The sequence below is a fragment of the Nannobrachium achirus genome (genome assembly GCF_963921795.1).
Source record: "Nannobrachium achirus genome assembly, chromosome: 7".
Lineage (NCBI taxonomy): Eukaryota > Metazoa > Chordata > Actinopteri > Myctophiformes > Myctophidae > Nannobrachium > Nannobrachium achirus.
In genome coordinates this window covers 64,154,495-64,175,839 of record NC_137816.1, presented here as the reverse complement: position 1 = coordinate 64,175,839, position 21,345 = coordinate 64,154,495, and the positions used below count along the sequence as shown (strand labels likewise).

General features: G+C 43.7%; 1 protein-coding gene across 1 annotated transcript in view; it reads left to right on the top strand.

The window, feature by feature from the left end:
• Positions 1–21,345, top strand: part of kcnq1.1 (potassium voltage-gated channel, KQT-like subfamily, member 1.1) — a gene marked incomplete at both ends in the record, with an annotated part of 86,710 nt that overhangs the window by 48,833 nt on the left and 16,532 nt on the right. The window contains 6 exons of the mRNA XM_080730393.1: positions 47–187; positions 681–791; positions 2,337–2,432; positions 4,179–4,295; positions 13,149–13,305; positions 17,120–17,176. Coding sequence (XP_080586519.1) covers positions 47–187; positions 681–791; positions 2,337–2,432; positions 4,179–4,295; positions 13,149–13,305; positions 17,120–17,176 — 679 coding nt within the window. The remainder of the gene's footprint in view (positions 1–46; positions 188–680; positions 792–2,336; positions 2,433–4,178; positions 4,296–13,148; positions 13,306–17,119; positions 17,177–21,345) is intronic.

Genomic DNA, 21,345 nt, shown 5'->3' with positions numbered 1-21,345 from the left:
TTCATAAACTGAACAGTGTCATTGTATTCGTGGACATGCGTTTCAGGAACTGATTACGACTTTATACATCGGCTTCCTGGGCCTGATCTTCTCCTCCTACTTTGTGTACCTGGCGGAGAAGGACGCCGTGGACAGCAACGGCGCTACGGAATTTGGCAGCTACGCTGACGCCCTGTGGTGGGGAATTGTAGGTACATGCCTACTGTAGCATGTGTAGTAGTAGTATTGAAGATGGTGGATTTAGAAAGATACGCCATCCCAACTGTAGCCTCTAGAGGCGACAATGTACACGAATGGCATGCAAATGGTCTCTATCCTCTATACTTAATAAAACAGACTTGTAGGCTACTTGGTATGTTCCTTTTCAATCTACAACAAAACTCTTCACCAAAAATACTGATCTACAAGCTAACAACGCAAGTGATTAAAGGTCAATTATGAAGTCATTTTCGATCTGTCCTAATGAAAATTGGAAACAGATATTCTGTGTCTGCAGTCTCTGCACCGTAATGTGTAAGGTGCTGTAAAATAACAATGTCATTCACAGGGTACCATGGATGAAGTTACAGCTAATGAAGTTTGAGAACCATACTGTATAGTCACATACAGTAGGATGCATTACATTCCACAAGGGCTGTGCCTGTACTTGCATAATGTTGTGCTATTTTTATTTTCCAAAGGTGACAGTGACCACTATAGGCTACGGAGACAAGGTCCCGCAGACCTGGGTGGGAAAAACCATCGCATCCTGCTTCTCTGTCTTTGCCATCTCCTTCTTTGCTCTGCCTGCTGTAAGTACGCTACAACATAGAGCTGTAAGTACGCTACAACATAGAGCTGTAAGTACGCTACAACATAGAGCTGTAAGTACGCTACAACATAGAGCTGTAAGTACGCTACAACATAGAGCTTCAGACGGATGTTCATCTCATTAATCGGTTTATAATACTTTTCAATCTGGGATAATGAGTAATGTTAATTGTGGCTTTGATAGAGACTTAAGATAACTGTATGCAGTTCAATAGTTTATATACGCCGGCTTAACTTCATTCATTTATTTCCATGAATTTTGTCTAATGCTGCTATAACCCTCAGTACATTTAGTTTAGTTTATTAGCACATTGTTATAAAAAATGAGAAACAATACTGTACAGAAAACAGGTTACTGAGTGTGGAAGAAACCGGCAGGCTTATTTGGAATCCTTTCCTAAATGGAAGAGATCATTACATGGATTAAAATCCAATAGGAACAATACAGAAGAACTACACGTTTACAAGGGGAGCAGCAGTGCAATAAAGAAATGAAAACACCAAAATTGGAGAAAGGGAAAAAAAAGATTAAACATCAGAACTTAATCATATGGACTGAAGTGAGGAAGAAATTAGATATTGTTTTAGATGTTTCAAAGGATAGTGATGACTTAAGTGATGCATCTGGAGAGCTCCACAACTGAGGGCCACTAAATGTGATGAAGGATTTATGCTTAGAAGTACGACAAAAAGGTAAATTAATATAATCTTTTTGCCTTGTGGGCTGCGTGTCTGGTGTTCAGTGGCGGCGGGCCGTATACGCAGACTACGCACTCTGCGTAGGGCCCCCGCCGATCAAAAGGCCCCCTACCGCCCCCTCCTCAGCAGAAAAGAACTACTGCTGCATGGTTAATCGTTTTCAAACCGAAATCGCGATGCGAAATCTCGCGATTAGCGAATCACAAATGCGTCCTTCTCTACGAAGTAGACTTCCCAAGCAATATGGAGACGTTTTAATTTTTAAAATCCCTTCATAATTGACTAAGCAAGGATCAAATCAAACTGTGGTAACTTTCTTTGCTTCCGCGCATCTCCACACTGCTGAAAGAGAAAGTGAATGTGATGTTTTGGCACAGTGGCCACTGTGAAGGAGCGTGGGAACAGCATGGGAACTAGAGGTGCTGCAGGTGTTCCAGCATCCCTATGGGGAAGATTTAATTTTTTATTTAAATAAGAAAAGAACAAATCAAAATCAAAAATAAGTTGCCTGTTGTTGTCGTTTTTTATTTATTAATTTATATATATATATATATATATATATATATATATTTCCATTATAAAATGGATTAAAAAAACGATAAAAAATATTAAGCCTATTATTCTTTCGCGGGCGCTCGCAATGCTCGCGCCTGCTGGAAGGCCCCATAGCAGAATCATGCTTAGGGCCCCCATGGGCCCAGAAACGGCTCTGCTGGTGTTTCTGCTATTGGACTACAGTAGTGAAACAGAGCAGAGGTATAAAGTAAAAGTGTGTATTTGTGGATCATAGCTGATTCGGTGCAGCTTACGCTGCTGTTTGATCACAGGGGATCCTGGGCTCAGGGTTTGCCCTGAAGGTGCAGCAGAAGCAGAGACAGAAGCACTTCAACAGACAGATCCCTGCAGCAGCCATCCTGATCCAGGTGAGGCAGATAAATTTGACCATCTGTTTGCCTTTGTCCCCTTATGCCCATATATGGAGATCTCTGCACACACAGTACCGGTTGCGGAAAACTCTGATGCATACCTGTTGTCATAGGACCCGTTTTGACCATCTGTTTGCCTTTGTCCCCTTATGCCCATATATGGAGATCTCTGCACACACAGTACCGGTTGCGGAAAACTCTGATGTCAGACATCAGCTCCGCATTCGGGCATTCATTTTATGCCCATATCTGGAGAACGCGCGTGCCGGTGGGAAGAACGGTTCTCGAGATACGCGGATTACATACATACATACACATTCACAGAGATTTTTTGTTGACTCATGTGGCGTACGTGATGTCAGAGCCTTTTATGAAGTGATGTCACAATGAGTCAGCGCTTGCGCAGATTTCCTCCGGAACAGCCTGATGTCAACAATCAGCTCCAGAGAGGAGCTGATTGTTGACAGGAGATTCTGAACGTTTTGCGCCGGTTCGAAAAAAACGTGCGTCGGGTCGGGTCGAGGCCCGGCACTGCACTCCGCGCCGCGGCGGGAAACGTGCGTGCCGAATCTGAAGCCGGTGGGACGAACGGTTCTCGAGATACGCGGATTACATACTCACAGACAGACAGACAGACAGAGATTTGTCGCATTTATAGATAGATACTGTATCTTTGCCTCTGGGATGTAGTGGAGCAGAAGTACAAGTTTTGGAGTACCTCAGAATTGTACTTCAGTACAGTACTTGAGTAAATGTTGGTTACTTTGCACCACTGACACACAGAGCCAAACATAGACCAGAAGAATGAAAGTAATCCTTCATTTACACTCTGTCTCACACAGACAGTGGCCGGGTTTCCCAAAGCTTTTTTAGCCCATCGTAAGCCCATCGCATCTCATGCATGGTCGTAGAGACCAAGCCCCAATCGTCATGTTCCCGTGTTTACATTGGTTCGGGCAGAGCGACTTATTTAGCCCCCTACAACTACACCAACATTCAGATTTCACAAACAAAGTGCTTAATAAAATCTCACACCTGTCTAAATACAGTACAGCATTCTATAATTACCCGTATCCTCCGTTTTCTTTAATAAGAAGCCGTTTTATCTGATCACTGTCTGTTTCACCAATGTCAATGGGGTTGGTGCACATGGGGAACGCCAGGAAATACATGGGAAAACAGAACGCGATCGGATAAAAAGGCTTCTTATTAAAGAACACGGACGATACGGGTAATTATAGAAAGCCGTACCGTACATTTGAGACTTTATTAAGCACATTCAGATTATTAAATCTGAATGATGGTGTAGTTGTAGGGGGCTAAATAAATCGCTCTGCCCAAACCCATGTAAACACAAGAACATGACGGTCAGGGCTTGGTCTCTACGACCATGCGTGAGCTACGATGGGCTAAAATCGCTTTGGGAAACTCGGCCAGTGTCACTTACAACACTGGTTCTCAAACTTTTCTAAGTCTTTTCATGTTATAACTTTTTTAAATTAGTGTTACCCTACTAACTTATTCTGTGTGTGTTCTCTCTACCCTTACCTGTATCTGTGTTTCATTACTCACTGTGGTGCTGCTGCTATGACAACTGAATTTCCACAGGATCAATAAAGGTCTATCCGTGCAGCCATCATCGTCGGGGCGACTCGAATTTTAATCCTGATTATACTTCCACGAGTTGGAATTATTCATTAGTTTGATTAATGTATTCTCTCCGCTGTCTGTCCTCTGCTGCAGACTTCGTGGAGGTGTTTCGCCGTAGAGAACCAGGAGTCGGCAACCTTCAAGCTGTTCCTGCGAAAGAAGCCTCTCCTCCCCTCCGCCTCGGTGTCCAGCCCCAAGCCCAAGAAATCGGTAACCCGGTCAACTCGTGGGCATATCTGTCACGGTGGCGTTAAAGGGATATTTCACTTTCAAAACAACCTTTGGTCATTTTGTCGTCTAATCAGGCTTTTTATGAACACCCTGGACAGTTTTTAATTTGCTTCATTCAATATTTACTTATTTAGATATTTGATGTAAATGCTATCAGTCCTCCTCCAGGAGGAGGGCCCCATACACACCCATTGTAACTTCAAACTACATTTTAACCATGATAGATTCATTAAAAACACCCATTATCTTTTCTGGTGACTCATAATACCCTCTTAATACGTGAGCAGTCCGTGTTCTTTTGATAACTTTTTTTTCATGTATTTTTAATAATCTTTTATTGTATTTCATTTTTTCAATTTTCCCAAAGAATTATTAAAAATAAAAGAAAGAAGAACACGGCCTGCTCAAGTATTACATCAAATATCTAAATATTGGATGAGGCAAATTAAAATCTGTCCAGGGTGTTCATAAAAGCCGGAATAGACGATAAAATGACCAAAGGTTGTTTTGAAAGTGAAATATCTCTTTAAAGGAGACTTTCGGCCCAGAAGTGTTTCTTATCTTTAAAAGTACTGCTTCAAAAGATGCAATATAATCCATTTTTGTCTCGACTTTTCCTACCCGACCAGGGCTTCAGATAGGAGTGATCAGATAAATTGTTAATCTGTGTATTTATCTCGCTCAAAAGGAATGTTTTTCACTCTTTGTCTGCAGGGTATAATGCCTAGAGTCAGTAAACATTATTTATTTCTACCCAGCTCCGCCATTATTGCCGTAAAGAAATTGTGAAAATAGCAGATCTACATGCTCACAACGCCTCGTGCGAGGCGTTGTGAGCATGTAGATCTGCTATTTTCACAATAGAACCGTGTTATACAAAATGTTATGCCGCAACTCTTAGTGCTTGTAGGGTGGGGGTCCCCAGTTGATATATGATTATTTTGGGGGTCGCGGCCTGAAAAGGTCTCAACCTTGTGTGTGTGATGGACTGGTGAAGATAAGGAGGACACTGAGGAGCAGTGTTGGGCAGTAACGAATTACTAATAATATATTACTGTAATATTATTACTTTTTCCAGTAACGAGTAGTGTAAGGTATTACTCTAAAAAAAATGGTAATATATAACGCTTTACTCCGCAAAAAAAAAGCCTCGCTACTCCGTTACTAGCCATTTTAGCCGATTGCAGAAAAAGAACAGATCTACAAGACATCAACATACATCTACAGAGATGCGATGTAGCTTGTAGATCAGTCATTTGCGCGTTATGACGTTGCTTATGTCATGACCAGTGCATGGACCAGTGTCAGCGCTGCGTTGCCTGTCACAGTCACAGAGAGAGCATATACAGCGTGTGACGCGCTTACATGGATGGGACATTTACAATCTACAAGCACTCCTCTCGGCCGTGGAGGGGTCCGCCGCGGGGTCCGCCGCGGAGGGGTCCGTCGCGGGGGCGCCGCGGACCGTCCGCGGAGCTCAGCGGGACCACCGTGGAGCACTGCGGACTGAGTTGCTGCTGTTAGCCAGTTAGCGTAGCCTCCACTGTCTGTGCTCAATAAGCCTCATGTCAGGGCCGGCGGCAGCCCACAATGGCTGAGGGTGCTATGCTTTAAGTGAAGGCTACCCAACTCAAATCGGCCAAGTGAAAACAAAAGGCTAAATTTGCATACCAATGGGAGTGTGTGCCAAACCAGTTGTGGCCAGCCAATGCTGATCTACTGTATTATAATGTAAATTTCGGGAATTACTGAGGTGGGGGTGCTCCCTGGCCAAAATGAGGGTGCAAGCAGGCCTCAGCACCCTCAGGGAGTTGAAAGCCTACTTTCCTTAGTGGGACACCCGATCCCCAAGTTATCATCCCATATATTGGGATGAAATCAGCAGCACATTATCCCATAGCTATGGCCGGTTTGGGCCCAATCGCCCCAGTTAGTTGGGGCTTTGGGTCGTTTATTAGCCTTTCCTAACGCTGATAGAATGTGTTGTTTGGGGCAGATCAGCCTTCATTATGGGCAACTCGGTCACGTGACCGATGTCATCATGTTGGCGGTGGTTCGAATCTACTTGATTTTCTGAAATGATTTCCACCCCTTTTTTAATCCCAAAAGCTTTCCTGTGGCATTTTCGTGCCGACGTCTTTATTAGTATCAATAAAAATCCAACCCAAATGTGGTTATTCCTCTAGCTGATTCCCGCACCGCCCCACGGCCTGTGGGCCACGGGATCAATAAAGGAATCTATCTACCAATCAGTCAAGTCTGTACAACACGGCTTTTTAATGTAGGTCTACTTTTTTTTTTTTTAAATCGTTTTCATACGTGTCAGCCTGTATTATGACATTCCACTTCTAATTTTAACATGTTAGATAGTGTAGTGGTCAGTGCTGCTGGCACTAAGGATTTTTGCCTCTTACCAAATGCAAATGGTAAGGCAGGTTCGAATCCGGGAGAGGAAAGACGTGGTCATTTAATGATTTGACTGCAGCGTCTCTCCATTGGCTTTTTTTTGCTTAAAAGTACATTTGATATAACTAATATGTATAAATAATGTAAATATAAATAGATAATTGCGACCGTAGGTCGCATTTACTACCAAAACCTCCACCGGCTGTCCGTCTGTCTGTCTGTGAGTCAGTCACACTTTTGCCCTGCTCATATCTCCACAACCGTTGCCCCCATCCATGCCACATTTTGCACACACACTCCTTACCTGCCAAACTACAACCTCCAAGGACCCCCGGAGCTTCAGGGACCCCCAGGTCCCTGGGGGACCCCCAGGTGTAAAAAATGACCAAATGTGCAAAAATGACCAAATGACCACCCCAACGGGGCTGCTCACGGGGAATTCCTGGGGACCACCCACTCCTGCTGCTCCAGAAGGGATGCAAAAGTGGTGACGCCCCCAGTGGAGGACCCCCTCCACTGCAGCTCACATAAAATGCCGTAACTCGGCCTAGGAGCGTCCGGGAGAGCCGGGGCCGGTACCTATTCGTCCGCCAAGGCAACGCGGAGACCCCACCCCTCATTTCTCACATGGCCCTCTTCTAGCGCCACCTTCAGGCCGATTTTTAAAACACATTTTTGGCCACTGCTCCTACAGTTTTGGCCCTAAAATCACACAAATTGCTACACAGTATGTCTACACTCATCCCATCAACATGAATCTGTCCCATATAGCGCCACCTTCAGGCCGATTTTTAAAAACACATTTTTGGACACTGCTCCTACAGATTTTGCCCTAAAATCACGAAAATCACTACACAGTATGTCTACACTCATGTCATCAACATGGATCAGGAAGATTTTGGAAAAACACATTTTTGCCCTATTTGTGGAGATAAGTGACCTACGGTCGCTTATCTCCCGATTAGGGAGTCTTACTGGTTAGATATAAATGCAAGCAAGCTGTGACCCTTGTTTGGAATGTTATGTGTCTGTCATTCAATATGAGTTTTTATAAGAGGCTTAATAACTTTTATTCTCAATTTACCATATTGTTAAATGGTGCATTGATCTACTAAGACTACTATTATAAGTGAGCTTGTAGATCAGCTATGTTTGGCAAATAGATTTGGTAGAGAGTGAAAAAAGTATCAAGTACGTATATTATTGCGACCGTCAGGTCGCAGTTACTATCAAAACCTCCACCGGCTGTCTGTCCGTCCGTCAGTCCGTCCACCAGTCTGTCACGTCACGTCACGTCACGTCACGTCACGTCACGTCACATCACGTCACGTCACACTTTTGCCCTACTCATATCTCCGCCATCGTTGCCCCTATCCATGTGAAATTTTACACACACTCCTTGCCTGCCAAACCACAACCTTCAGGACCCCCGGACCTCCAGGGACCCCCAGGGACCCCCAGGGACCCCCTGCCACCGCCGCCAAATAGTGCAAACATGACCAAATCAATCAACGATACAGAGAATATTAGAGAAGACGATGAGAACCATGTAGAGTCAATTGTTGTGACCGTCAGGTCACAGTTACAATCAAAACCTCCATCGCCTGTCTGTCCGTCCGTCCGTCCGTCCGTCCGTCCGTCCGTCCGTCTGTCTGTCTCTCTCTCTCTCTCACGTCTCTCTCTCTCAATTTTTGGGCTAAAATTGGAACGATACAGAGAATATTAGTGAACCGCGATGAGAACCATGTAGAGCCAATTTTAGCACCACTTTACCACTAAGGCTGATAGAGACGTACCACATATCAAATGAAAGGTAATGAGGAGCTATGAATATAGGACTTGGTTGCAAATGGCTCCGCCCCTTCCTGTGGACGCGACACCCCTAAAAAGGTGCGCTGAATCTGAATATACAGGTTTTATTTCAATCGAGTAACAGGAAGTGCCTCAAATAGCCACTTCCTGGTGTGTTTTAGGTAGTTCCGGGTCACTAGGTGTTCCGGTATATTTTTTATCCAAAACTACATGTAATTTTAAGCCTCAGGTCGACACTCAGTAAACCAATATTTCTATTGTGATTTTCTAGTAATTTAAAGAAGGCTAAACCTAGCGTCGCACCGGGAATATCGCACAGAAACGAAAAACATATCCACGCGTGCATCTCAATGCGCTCTACAACATACTAAAAGTTGAGCCCATGAGATGCATCGGTTCGTGAACCAACGCCAACCCTAGTTAGCCTAGGGTTAGCCTTTTAGCCTTAACAACTCAAAGACGATAAGACGTCAGAACTCGGTTCTGAGATATGTTGTAGTGCTCTCCGAGACGAACGTTTTGATGTCTCACATGTTCCTCTACAACCTTCTTTCGCCTGGGATCTCCAATTTCACAAGGCTCATAGAGTCTATAGCCCTTAGAGGGCTTTGGCCAGCACGCCAAAGATATCAATCTCCTCACAGGAGTGTATGTGTGCGAGGAGAGTTATATAGGCGCGTTCATCTCTGCGAGACGAACACGCTGACGTGTGTGTCATCTCCCTACGATGTTCCTGTACGGAGTGAACGCTAACCCTATTTGGAATTAGAGTTATCTCCCTAGGGGTCGCTCAGAAATGAAACACACATCAGCGCGTTCGTCTCGGTGAGCGGATCAAGAATCTGTTTGCCTTTTGTCTCTACGCCCTCTAGAACCCGCGCTAGCCCTTCTAGGAGTGTTAGAAACGGACCGAAAGATTTTCACACAACGGGACCAGCACCAACGGACTTGGCGTCAAAAAGTAAGTCGGAATAAGTGTTTTTTATCCCAAAAAATGTGTCATCGTGTTCGTGGCGCGCAAATTTCGTGTCTTTTTCGCAAACGGAAAGGGTTTAAAGTGTCGGAGAGACACGAAACCAATTCCGTTGGATCGGGCATCCTTCAAACATGAAAAGTTTGCCCTGCCTGAAACAGAAGGATTTTTTTTTAATTTTCTATTGATTTTAAGGACAGAGGGCCCGTTTTGAAGCCTAGATTGACCTTTCCTTGACCTTTGGAGTTAGGAGCGTCGTAGAGACACGAGACCGGGTTAGTTGGATTCAGCGTCAAAAGGCGAGTCAGAATAAAGTGTAACTTGCACCGAACATTGATACTTTAATTTACAGCCCCCCCGGACAGACAGGCGATGGAGGTTTTGATAGTAACTGCGACCTGACGGTCGCAATAATATACGTACTTGATACTTTTTTCACTCTCTACCAAATCTATTTGCCAAAAATAGCTTGAATGACAGACACATAACATTCCAAACAAGGGTCACAGCTTGCTTGCATTTATATCTAACCAGTAAGACTCCCTAATCGGGAGATAAGCGACCGTAGGTCACTTATCTCCACAAATAGGGCAAAAATGTGTTTTTCCAAAATCTTCCTGATCCATGTTGATGACATGAGTGTAGACATACTGTGTAGTGATTTTCGTGATTTTAGGGCAAAATCTGTAGGAGCAGTGTCCAAAAATGTGTTTTTAAAAATCGGCCTGAAGGTGGCGCTATATGGGACAGATTCATGTTGATGGGATGAGTGTAGACATACTGTGTAGCAATTTGTGTGATTTTAGGGCCAAAACTGTAGGAGCAGTGGCCAAAAATGTGTTTTAAAAATCGGCCTGAAGGTGGCGCTAGAAGAGGGCCATGTGAGAAATGAGGGGTGGGGTCTCCGCGTTGCCTTGGCGGACGAATAGGTACCGGCCCCGGCTCTCCCGGACGCTCCTAGGCCAAGTTACGGCATTTTATGTGAGCTGCAGTGGAGGGGGTCCTCCACTGGGGGCGTCACCACTTTTGCATCCCTTCTGGAGCAGCAGGAGTGGGTGGTCCCCAGGAATTCCCCGTGAGCAGCCCCGTTGGGGTGGTCATTTGGTCATTTTTGCACATTTGGTCATTTTTTACACCTGGGGGTCCCCCAGGGACCTGGGGGTCCCTGAAGCTCCGGGGGTCCTTGGAGGTTGTAGTTTGGCAGGTAAGGAGTGTGTGTGCAAAATGTGGCATGGATGGGGGCAACGGTTGTGGAGATATGAGCAGGGCAAAAGTGTGACTGACTCACAGACAGACAGACGGACAGCCGGTGGAGGTTTTGGTAGTAAATGCGACCTACGGTCGCAATTATCTATTTATATTTACATTATTTATACATATTAGTTATATCAAATGTACTTTTAAGCAAAAAAAAGCCAATGGAGAGACGCTGCAGTCAAATCATTAAATGACCACGTCTTTCCTCTCCCGGATTCGAACCTGCCTTACCATTTGCATTTGGTAAGAGGCAAAAATCCTTAGAGCCAGCAGCACTGACCACTACACTATCTAACATGTTAAAATTAGAATTGGAATGTCATAATACAGGCTGACACGTACGAAAACGATTTAAAAAAAAAAAAAAGTAGACCTACATTAAAAAGCCGTGTTGTACAGACTTGACTGATTGGTAGATAGATTCCTTTATTGATCCCGTGGCCCACAGGCCGTGGGGCGGTGCGGGAATCAGCTAGAGGAATAACCACATTTGGGTTGGATTTTTATTGATACTAATAAAGACGTCGGCACGAAAATGCCACAGGAAAGCTTTTGGGATTAAAAAAGGGGTGGAAATCATTTCAGAAAATCAAGTAGATTCGAACCACCGCCAACATGATGACATCGGTCACGTGACCGAGTTGCCCATAATGAAGGCTGATCTGCCCCAAACAACACATTCTATCAGCGTTAGGAAAGGCTAATAAACGACCCAAAGCCCCAACTAACTGGGGCGATTGGGCCCAAACCGGCCATAGCTATGGGATAATGTGCTGCTGATTTCATCCCAATATATGGGATGATAACTTGGGGATCGGGTGAGTGGGAACACCCAGAGCCCCTGCACCTCACGTCTAAAATAGCCTACACTTTTTAGGCAGAAAAGAAAATATGTAGCATATTATTTAAGGATAATATAGGCAGGCGTCTTCAACAGAGCTGAGAGTTTTAAATGTAATAAAAAATAAGCAATGTTTTGTTGGGTTATATATTATATGTCTTAATTATTAATTGATTCGCTTGTAGGCCTATACCAAAATCCATTAAAAAAGTTTCTAACTGTTCCCAGGTCAAATATTGATGTGTGATTAAAATGTGATTAATTGAGATGAATTAATTACAAAGCCTGCAATTATAATTTCTTTAATCGCATCCCAGAGACTCTTATTGTTCCAATAAATTGGATTCAGTTCTAAAAGGAGCTGGCTAAACAGATTTTGCAGAAAAGAAAAAAAAAGTAATATAACTTAATATATTACATATTACTCTTGATTCCAAGTAATAAGTAATATAATATTATTACTTTTTCCAAGGAGTAATAAGTAATAAGTAACGATTACTCTCCTAAGTAATATTGCCCAACACTGCTGAGGAGTACGGATGACAACAACAGGCCCACGTCTCCTGGAAGTAGCGTGAGACAAGAGATTTCAACAGGGGTTCAAAGTTCACGGCTTTATGACAATATGGCGTAATAGCGGAGCTTGGAAATAAGCAATGCATACTGATACAAGGCTTCATCCGCAGGCATGTAGCGAGAAAAAGGACTTTCGAGCAAGATAAATACGCGGATTAACAAATTATCCAAACGATATTGTCTGAAGCCCTGGTCAGGTAGTACAGATGGACGCAAAATGGAACATATTGCATCTTTTGTAAAAAATAACACCTGGACCATCTTTTGGGAGACCAAATAAGCATTTTTAGAGGTTAGATTCCCTGCTGGGCTGAAATTCTCCTTTAAAGACCCAATGAAATGACTATTTTGGGTATTTTATTTTGAAGTTTCAGTTTGAAAAGGAAGCCTGTGTGTTTCTGAACCAATCCGAGGGGACCAGCCCTTCAGGCGATGGGATTTAAAATCTGAGTAATGGGAGTAATGGGAGCCAGCAATGGGAAACAAACAGGTGAATGTAATCAAAGGTTCATTTATATTGGGTTAGGGTTAGGGTTAGGGTCATCACTTTTTGAATTTCTGTTCACAGGAAGTAATTAAGAATGGCCTATTTAGGGACCTTTGATATAAATATACACAAAAATTGTTTCTTTTCAAAAAAAATTTTGGCATCTAGTGTTAGGTATGGCCATATTATCACTACAGATATGCTCTAAAAGTGTGAAAAACATGTTTTTGATTTCACCCTGTCTTTAAGGCCAGGTTCCCCTGCAAATATGACAGCAACGTTGATTTACAATCCACCGGCCCAATGTGGTCGTGGATTGTACGTCAACGCCAACTTATATTATGACTGTGGTTGCTGCACACAAGCTGAGATGTGTGCATGTGTGCGTGTGTGCGTGCGTGCGTGCGTGCGTGCGTGCGTGCGTGCGTGCGTGCGTGCGTGCGTGCGTGCGTGCGGTGTGCGTGTGTGTGTGATGGACAGGTGAAGATCAGGAGGAAGTTGAGGAGTACAGACGACAACAACAGCCCCACGTCCCCCACCATCCCCAGCATCACCTACGACTCTGTGTTCGACAGCGGCACCGATGTGTACAGCACCGTGGGAACAGGTACTGATGTGTACAGCACCGTGGGAACAGGTACTGATGTGTACAGCACCGTGGGAACAGGTACTGATGTGTACAGCACCGTGGGAACAGGTACTGATGTGTACAGCACCGTGGGAACAGGTACTGATGTGTACAGCACCGTGGGAACAGGTACTGATGTGTACAGCACCGTGGGAACAGGTACTGGACCTGACTACTGGGGAAATGCCACCCCCTAGTGTTCACATTTAACCTCAAATTCAGTTATTGTATGCATAATTGTACCCGACTCTGAATAGTTTTTTTGCAGATTAATCTGATTTCATGAAAATCGATGCTCATCCATATAATTTAGACAAGCCTTTTATTGTAATGCAACCATTAATTTATTAACCACTTTCGACGTGGCATCCCTATTTTGGAAACGTCATTATAAGTGAACATTTTCAAACATTTTCTCTTTTCGTCCAGAAACAAATAGCGAAAATAGAGGATCTACAAGCTCTCAACGTTGAGAGCTTTTAGATCCACTATTTTCCCTATTTTAGAAATGGTAAATTATTTTTGACACCCCGTATTCTTTTCTGAAATTGCGCATCTGTCTGACGACAAGTCTTTTTAATGTTTAAACTGGAGTGGGGAGCTCAGTCGGTAGAGATCTCGCCTTTGGACCACATGGTCATGGATACGATCCCGGGCACCAGCATCTCAGCGTATGAGTAGCACGGCTCGGGTGCGGCAAGTACTGGGAGCTGATGGTAGGTGTGGCGCTCCACCTCAGCAATCCATCTCCTAGGGATCTAGTGCATTGTAACGGGGACAGACTCCTGCATGTTACCGGCTGATACCGGACATAAGCCACTCCCGACCTACTTGAAGCAGACTTGAGTTCCAGTACTCTGACTGCTTCCCATTTACACCAGAGTCCCTAACTCATATTGAAAATAGCCTCTCTACGTTTTAATAATAATACAAGGTTTAGGCATAAGGGGTAAGGCTGGCCCACAAGATAGGGCCTCAAATCTCTTTGCCAGAGATCATCCATTCTACACCAGATAAAGATAATAACATCATCTGAAGGAGATTAGCATTTCATTAAAGAATATATATATTTTTCTCTCTATTTGAATAATCCTATGAATACGCACTTTTGTTCTCTGTTTAGATCAGTTTATCGTTGTTCTCAGATAAGAAATATGACGCTGAAAGGCCTAGCATTGTGTGAGATTAGCTGTGAACACACACAGGCACACGCACAGGGCCGGCGGAATTAATGCCTGAGCGGAGATAAAGTTAATTTTGCTAGCATGCTTTGTTTTTCACACGTTGAACAAGAGATTATTATAAAAACATGCAATGGTGGAGTGGGACTGTTCCTCTTGGATGTATGGGGTTAATTAAGGGGTTAAATCTTCATAATCAGTAGGAGATGGAGGATGAATGCTTCTTAGAAAACCACCCACAAATTGCAATTGCAAAAAGTTCCAGTTTGTTATATCGCATGTGTGCGTGCGTGTGTGCGTCCTTTACTTTATGCATGCGTACGTGTGTGCGTGTGTGCATTTAGCGCGTGTGTGTGCGCGCTCTGTGTGGCGTGTGTGGTTGTGTGTATTTGTGTGTGTTTCCCAAACAGTCTGTTTGAACCCTGCAAATCGACATATTTCTTTCTCGCTTTAGTTAACTTGAAGTGTTTTTTCCCTAGCGTGACGTCTCTACCTATGTGGTCTCCCTCTAACTTGGAATCATTTCCATGGCCATCTGGTGTGATGTTGATGTGCATGAGTTGTCTTGCTGTGATTAAACCATGTGCAGCCAGCTGCTGAGACAACCTTCTGCTTCTTAACCAATACACATTTTGTAAATTAAATCAGTGGCGGAAAAAGTACTCTTTTTTTTTGTACTTCAGTAAGAGTATCAATACTGCAATGTAGAAATACTCTGTTAGGGTGCCCTCACACCAAAATACCTATGAGAGTGGAATCCGCGTTCCACCAATGTATTTCAATGAGAAGGGAGCGTTTTTTGCAGAAATCCTCTGCTGGCATGAAACCGCTTCACTCTCATTGAAATGCATTGGCGGAATGCGGATTCCACTCTCATAGGTATTTTGGTGTGAGGGCACCCTTACAAGTGAAAGTCCTGAATTCAAAATTTACCAGAGTAAAGGTACAAAAGTATTGGTCAAAATGTACTTAAAGTACTGTACTACCAAACATAGAAAGTACTCAGTATGTCAATCTTTCTTAGTCCTTTCTCAGCACTTCAGACACACATTAAAATACCATGGTTCATACTTCATAGAAAATGACATTTAAGTGGCAAAGAGGAGAGGAGGAGACACGAGAAGAGGTCTCAAAAGTGTATTCAACTCAATTTAATGAAAGCCTATCGCAGTGAATAATATCTCAATTCACTTCCCTTAGGTTGGTTAGACTTGTATTCCTGATGATGGATAGAATTATTTAAGGTCTCATGGCCTACATACTTTTTTCTTCTAATCTGTGGCTCAGTCTGAACTCCAGTATCAGAATTATAGAATTAACTTTATTTGTCACATTACAGGGTGAAATTATTCTTTCTTTTTTTCTCTCATGCGTGCATCATTTTATAGATTTGGTAAGAAGAGAGGAGGTCAGAGATAGAGGAATTGAAAGGAGCACAGAATAGAAACAGGTTCAATTATCAAAATATATCGTCGTTGTCGGGTGGAAACCTTGTATCTCCAAGTTTCAAATTTGTACGTTCTATCGCAAAGTAAAGCATTGCTTCACAGCAGATCAGCAGATCTACAAGCACACAACGCCTCGCTGTGCGAGGCGTTGTGTGCTTGTAGATCGGCTGTTTTCACTAGTTAAATCATTTTAAAATGATAAATGCAAAACAAACGGTTTTGGACATACAAGGTTTTCACCCGACAAGTTGGCGACAACGACGATATACTTGCACATACCTTTCATGTTGTCTCTGTCGTGTGTCATATGTCAAATTCAATTCCAGATCTACAAGCTCAAAATGTGTTGCTTTGCGCCATGTTTAGAGCTTGTGGATCTTTTGTGACGCTTCTGAATGCTCCATTTGATTCTGAATGCCTTGTTTGCTGATATTCTTCAGTTTGATTTAGTACATGTTTGTTTTATTGCTTTCTTCTCTTCTCTCTATCTATGTCCTTCCATATCTTTGTTCCTGGTCTCAGCAGGATCACATACTCTGGGAGAATGTGGTGAGGCTGCTGTTAGTGTCCACTTCCTGTGTCCGATCACAGTCACTGACCTCTCATCCAATCACTGTCCCTCACTCAACCTCTCACCCAATCACAGTCACTGACCTCTCATCCAATCACTGTCATTGTAATCTCATCCTGACACCGCCTGTCTCATAAATAGCACCACTCACATCACACCAGGTGTGATTTTTCACGTATTGCTACACGTAGTAGGCTATCAAATCACACAGCATGTTGGGAAAGTGTCCAATCTGGTGGCCAGAAGACGTACTGCACATACATGTTCCTGTTTCATAATTGTGCATTATAGCGATTCAGGTTTAGTCAACGTCGTTGGTTTCAACAAATAACTTTCTACAGGTGTATGGTAGAAGCGTAATTGACATTATGCCAGAGGTTTGTTTATAGCGCTTTTCTAAGCAAGTTGCGAACTCCTGAGCCAAAGCCGCAAAAGTAGCAGTTTCTGAACCTCATCACTTCAACATACATCCTCTTTTACTAACATTTCCTTTTTTCTTTTGTTTTTTTCGGCACCAGCATTTGCTTTAGGTAGTTTGTTTGTTTTGAGTGTGTGTTGTCTGTTAATGTGAGATGATGAAACGATGGCATTGTGATGGTGTTCTTCTCTTGTCTGCTCTTCAGATGGTCAACGGTCGTGGACGTCGTTGTCTTCAGTTCAGTTCTGCTCACCGCCGCCAGGTAAGAACAGTGTTCACGTAGGGATACGGTCACACATGCGCAAAATACATATTTGCCTCCCGCATGCCGCATTAACGCGACACGCTGTGAGCTTGTCGCGCTCATAGACCGCAAAAAGGACAATGGACAAAGTGACACCTTTGGTTTCTACGGACCTGTTTTTCAGCAATTTCAAATCGCCATCTTGAAATGCTACTGGACATTATTGCTATTGTCTTCACTCGGTAGAACCAGCAGAAGCCCTAGAAACATAGCCTACTTTATCATTCATCATATCAATGATATTTTTAAATGATTGGGAACATAATTTACTAAACGCATATCATGATGATTTAAAAAAAGAAGATTTTCAAATTAGAAAAAAAAAACTAAAGTGATTATGGAAAGGTTTACTAAGGTAATAAAAACAAAATGTAAAGTTCTCCCAAAACCTCATTGACCTTTATTGAGATTATAATGACCGGTAGAAGGTGAAATAGCGACGTCTGCTGGGTCAGGAACAGCAGGCTGAAAGAGAACCCGGAAGTGGCCTTCAATAGCCTGGCATTAGCCAGACTAATATCCTGGATTCACTCACATGCACCAGGGGCGTCAATTGGGTATGGCAGGGGTAGGCAGCTGCCATACCCTGGGTCCAGGCACCCTGTAGACAATAGGGCTTCCGGTGTGTTCCACAATTCCTAGCGGAAGTGCTGCGTTTAACGGACGTTACTTCATGCGATGCGGGTCTGTTTACATTCCCCAGCGAAAAAACTAAAATAGATTGTAGCTCTTAACTCACTCTTAACTCATTGACTGCCACCATTAAAAGTGAACTATCAAGCTAGGTTGCCAAGCATTTCTTGATTTCTTACCATGTTTACCATTTTTTTTTAAATTCTGTCTAATGATGACTATGTCATGCCATGGCCCAGATGAAAGAGGATAACTTCTAGTTTCCACAGAAAACCCTTGTTTCACCAAAACCAAGCCCTCTCAGAATAACAACTGGAGAAAAATACGTTTTTGTGAATGGTCTCTTTTCAAGCAAACAACTAATTTTTTTTACTCACAGCTCTTTATTTATTACATGAGATGCTTACTTTATGATCTGAAACAAAACAATATTTTCTTACAGTGTAATGGGCACATTGTCTGTCCGTCCGTCACACGTCACACTTTTGCACGTCACATCGTATCTCCGCAACCGTTGCCCAGATCCATGCCAAATTTTGCACACACACTCCTTGCCTGCCAAACTACAACCTCCACCCAATTCTCACATGCCCCTCTTCTAGCGCCACCTTGAGGCCGATTCTTGCAAAACACATTTTTGGACACTGCTCCTACAAATTTTGCCCTAAAATCACGCAAATCGGTACATACTTGCTCTACACTGATGTCATCAACATGGAGCTCTCATTTAGCGCCACCTTCAGGCCAATTTTTCAAAACACATTTTTGGACACTACTCCTACAGATTTTGCCCTAAAATCACGCAAATCGCTACACAGTATGTCTACACTCATGTCATCAAAATGGATCTGTCCCATATAGCGCCACCATCAGGCCGATTTTTTCAAACACATTTTTGGACACTGCTCCTACAGAATTTGCCCTAAAATCACGCAAATCGGTACACAGTATGTCTACACTCATGTCATCAAAATGTGTCTGTCTATCATCGACGTCGAGCACCGCTTGCATGCTCATAGTCAATCTCTGCGTGGTACCGTTCGAAACAAAGCCTCCTGTGCAAAGGCACAAGACACAGATGGCAGTAGAATGAGGTCTCACTCCTTTTCTTGTGTATTTTGCTGCAGATGTAGCAGACCCTTGTAGGGTTTCTCCTTTGTGGTCTGGGCGGTATCTTTTCAGGGACATGGGCTGACCTCCTCACAGTCCGAGAATCGGGCCAGAGGGGTTGGGTGGGTCGCGGGGTGCACCAGGCTTCGACAATGGCTTCGGTGAAGCTCAAGCCAACACAAACACATCAACAACACAGCAACACCTCCCAGATGAAAGCATTGACAAATCAACACTCAAAATGTTATAAAAGTTTCAACATGAACTTACCTCAGTGTGATGAGGAGAGCGTTGGTGTAACACACACACAGAGAGAGAGAGACAGATAATTCCAGTGCCGTTTAGTGTCAGTAGATCAGTAATCCTATAGTTTCATTCGTGTAGTTTTCTTTTTCTTTTTCCGTTGTTTGTGAGCGGGTTTCATGCCCTCACCGCGGAAGCCTAAGGCCCCGGCCGGGCACAGCAAGCGCCCGACGGCTAGCCATGGTTCACCGGTCGCCTCTAGTTCTGGTTCCCGTCGCGAACCAGCCCGATCCTGCCCTGGACGCGGGCGAGGTAGAGGGGCTAGAGGGCCTCCATCGAACCCCGGTCCTGGTCAGACCACCATGGATGCCTTTCTAATCGCCAATTTGCCCCGTCCGGAGACGGATACGGAGTACGAGACGGAGGAAGAAGAGGCGGCACCAAAATCAAATGATGTGTACAGGTCCGTGTCCGAGGACTTCTCCGATGCAGATGATGTCATCGGCAGCACTGGTGATGGAAGTGCTTCCATCACCAGTGCTTCTCTGTCAGGCACTGGGACACAGAGACCTTCAAGCAAAGGAACAGGCAAAGGTAAGATAAAAATAATGATATTTTATATATATGTGTATATATATATATATATATATATATATATATATATATATATATATATATATATATATATATATATATATATATACATATAATATATATATATATATATATATATATATATATATATATATATATACATATACACACATATATATATATATACACACATATATATATATAAAATATCATTATTTTTATCTTACCTTTGCCTGTTCCTTTGCTTGAAGGTCTCTGTGTCCCAGTGCCTGACAGAGAAGCACTTCCTTGATCAGCTTCTGAAAACGCATACCAAAATAAAATAAATGATTTACTCCTCAAATTGAATGAAAAGTTCTGTTTCCATGTGTGTGTGTGTGTGTGTGTGTGTGTGTGTGTGTGTGTGTGTGTGTGTGTGTGTGTGTGTGTGTGTGTGTGTGTGTGCACGCGCGCAATGTGTGCTGCATGTGCACAACTTACGCGCAAAGAAAGAGTCATCTTTGCTCTCCGGGGGGTGCCACTCAAAATCACCAGTGCTGCCGATGACATCATCTGCATCGGAGAGGAGAAGTCCTCGGACACGGACCTGTACACATCATTTGATTGAGTGAATAATTTAGCGAAAGTTAGCTCAGGAAAGTAGGCTACGAAGTGATGCGCTGTGAACTTGCACTGACTGCTATCTGCTGTTTTTGAATGGATCAATGATATGGATTAGGATAATACATACATCTCACTCTGGGACTGGGAGAGATAGTGAGTCTCGATATTATCTCTCGGCGACATGGGCATGGCAGAGCGTTCTTCGCGTGGCCCTGATCGGCGTGAGGAGTGCGGGCAGTGGAGCCGTGTCTGCCCGCGGTGTGTGTTGTTGGGACGGCGACGCCGCCTCTTCTTCCTCCGTCTCGTACTCCGTATCCGTCTCCGGACGGGGCAAATTGGCGATTAGAAAGGAATCCATGGTGGTCTGACCAGGACCGGGGTTCGATGGAGGCCCTCTAGCCCCTCTACCTCGCCCGCGTCCAGTGCAGGATCGGGCTGGTTCGCGACGGGAACCAGAACCAGAGGCGACCGGCGAACCATGGCTAGCCGTCGGGCGCTTGCTGCACCCGGCCGGGGCCTTAGGCTTCCGCGGTGTGGGCATGAAACCCGCTCACAAACAACGAAAAAAGAAAACTACACGAATGAAACTATAGGATTACTGATCTACTGGACACTAAACGGCACTGGAATTATCTGTCTGTCTCTCTCTCTGTATGTGTGTGTTACACCAACGCTCTCCTCCTCACACTGAGGTAAGTTCATGTTGAAACTTTTATAACATTTTGAGTGTTGATTTGTGAATGCTTTCATCGGGGAGGTGTTGCTGTGTTGTTGATGTGTTTGTGTTGGCTTGTTTTGGTATAGAGAGGCCTGAGAGGCCGGGCGGTTGCTACGAGGCTCTGATGTAGCCATTGTTGTCTTGCTGTTTTGGTAAACTTTTGTTGTAGAGACTTTGAACTTTTTTGCGTGTATATGGAGCTGTGTGTGGGTTAGGGTGACTCAGT